Source organism: Propithecus coquereli, unplaced genomic scaffold (genome assembly GCF_000956105.1).
Source record: "Propithecus coquereli isolate 6110/MARCELLA unplaced genomic scaffold, Pcoq_1.0 Scaffold34, whole genome shotgun sequence".
NCBI classification, from domain to species: domain Eukaryota; kingdom Metazoa; phylum Chordata; class Mammalia; order Primates; family Indriidae; genus Propithecus; species Propithecus coquereli.
In genome coordinates this window covers 2,770,265-2,772,607 of record NW_012149063.1, presented here as the reverse complement: position 1 = coordinate 2,772,607, position 2,343 = coordinate 2,770,265, and the positions used below count along the sequence as shown (strand labels likewise).

Below are 2,343 nucleotides of genomic sequence, written 5' to 3'. Positions count from 1 at the left end.
AAAAAAAAAAAAAAAAAAAGATTAGGAAAAAAAAAAAAGCTGAATGAGCTAGTGATACATGAGGACTACATAGAGAAGGTAGAGTGAAACGGAGAATGCTGAAAGAAAAGCATACTGGGACAAAAAGAAAAGGACAGTTGAGATGATGAAATATATACGGTGTATGTATAATACAGTGTCAGCAACCCAGAGAGTTTTAGCTGGAAAGGGATATATGTGGAATTTTACAGGGAGAAAAAAATTAGTACAAGAGAGATTACCAGGCAATAAGGGCCTCACTGAAGTCAAAGGGCATGAATTTGTACTCTGCTGCCCAATCTGTTTCCTGATCCTCTCTAGTCACATACTGTAGTCCAAGAGCAGAAGGAGAGATATAGCTAATGGCTGTGACATGGCTCAATAATGCTGAGTCCCAGCAGGGGCACTGATGAAAGAGCGAATAGCAAGAGTGCCAGCAACAGAGTGCATAGTGAGGGTTCTAGGAAAAGAACCAAGAGCAAGGGAGCCTGCAATAGAGTGATCAGTGATGGGACTGGGATAGACAGGACAGCAAGGGCAATGGCAATAGAACCCATAGCAAGGGCACCTTTGATAGAATGGACAGTGACTGTACCAGTGACAGAGCAGACAGCAAGGCACCAGAGATACAGCCTCCAGCAAGAGTGCCAGTGACAGAATGGACAGTGAGTATACCTCTAATGGAGTGAGTGGTGAGGAAAGCAGTGATAGACCAGATGACAAGTGTCCCAGTTGGAGAGACAAGTAAAGCCAAAACATAATATACTCAGAGAGCAGGGAATGGTGCAGCAACCAGAAATCATGAGGAAAGCAAAGAGCAGACATGTGGGCATGATATTCAAAATATTTCTTATATGGCAGACACACTGATCAATAGCATGGCTCAGACCACAGTAATATAGCAGACACCTGGAGTTGCTATATTGTGGGGTACCAGGGAAGAGGATGGTACTCAGGAGGCCTGTAAAGTCTGTTCATGCTACTGGGGGACAGAAGTAGAAAAAAATATAGCTGACAGGATAAGTGACTCAAGTCTGCCAACATCAGTAGAGCCTTGCACATGGAGATTTATCTGGATGGCTGCTCACCTAGAAGGGCAGGTATGGAGGGCAGGAATGAATGATGAAGCAGCTAGTTAGAAGACAGGAGGTAGGCACAAATTAGCAATGGTCCAGGAGCCATGCTCACTTGAACAGAGTCTGTATATTCATCATTTTTAACACAGTTTAAAATTAAATTGAACATCTGAATTTTACAGACTGTATAAAAGCAATTCAGCAAACACTGTATTTCACACACTCAACAAATTACCTTTTCTTCCATCTCATAATCAACTCCAAATATAGGACTGGCAGAATAGACTTTGTGAAGTGAATTGATTTCCTTAACTGATTCTTGTAGTTTTTCCACAGGATCTATTTTAAAGCCAAGAACATATCCTCCACTCTACAAAAAATAATAATAATAATAATAATAAAAAGCTCACCTGAGGAACAGTATTTATATTTTATGATAAACCATAGCTCTAATTGTCCATCTTCTAGAGCAAAATATATAAGCTGATTTTTTCAACTGAACTTTTTATCATGAAAGATTTCAAGCATATACAAAACTAGAAGAGTACAACGAGCTTTCATGAAGCCATCACCCAGCTTTGACAAGTAGCAACATGTGGCTAACTCTGTCATCTGTAACCTCTCCCTCAGCTGAAACCCCTGCCCCCTCTCAGGGTTATTTTGAAGCACATCCAAACATAACATCATTTCATCTGTAAATATCAAAGCTGATCTTTCAAAATTTGAAAATATACCGTAGACTGTGAATGCCAAGGGAACTCAGTTTTTCTTGAGCTAGGCCTTGAAAAGGAACAGAAGAAGAAAGGAAATGGCCTGAGGCTATTACCTTGAAGAGTTAGGAAAGAAACTTGACCAGGATAGGTTGTTGGAGAGGAGTGTTAAACTAAGTAGCATACTGTGCTAGGTGAGAGCATATGTTTTAGGTTAAGAGAACATGCTCTAGTGTCCCAGTTCTGGTTCTGCAACTTATTTACTAGCTGTATGATACCGAGATACTTACTCTCCTTAAACTTTCTAAGCCTCAATTTTCTAACCATAAAATAATTATCCAGTTGTATTAAATAAGATAAACATATATGTGAAACTTAGTATAGTGCCGGAAACACAGTAAGCACTCAATAAATGGCAGCTATAGACCAGGGTAAAAGAATGAGCAGACATTCATGTTTAAATTTAGAATACAAAAGACAAGTGATTTTATAAATCACTTCTTTTTTTTTTTTTGAGACAGATTTTATAAATCACTTCT

General features: G+C 39.1%; 1 protein-coding gene across 1 annotated transcript in view; it reads right to left on the bottom strand.

Annotated features, from left to right (window-relative positions):
• BBS5 (Bardet-Biedl syndrome 5) overlaps nucleotides 1–2,343 on the bottom strand; it is a 39,648-nt gene that overhangs the window by 16,815 nt on the left and 20,490 nt on the right. The window contains exons 7-8 of the mRNA XM_012650676.1: nucleotides 1,829–1,920; nucleotides 1,330–1,464 (exon numbers count right to left, since the gene is read on the bottom strand). Coding sequence (XP_012506130.1) covers nucleotides 1,330–1,464; nucleotides 1,829–1,920 — 227 coding nt within the window. The remainder of the gene's footprint in view (nucleotides 1–1,329; nucleotides 1,465–1,828; nucleotides 1,921–2,343) is intronic.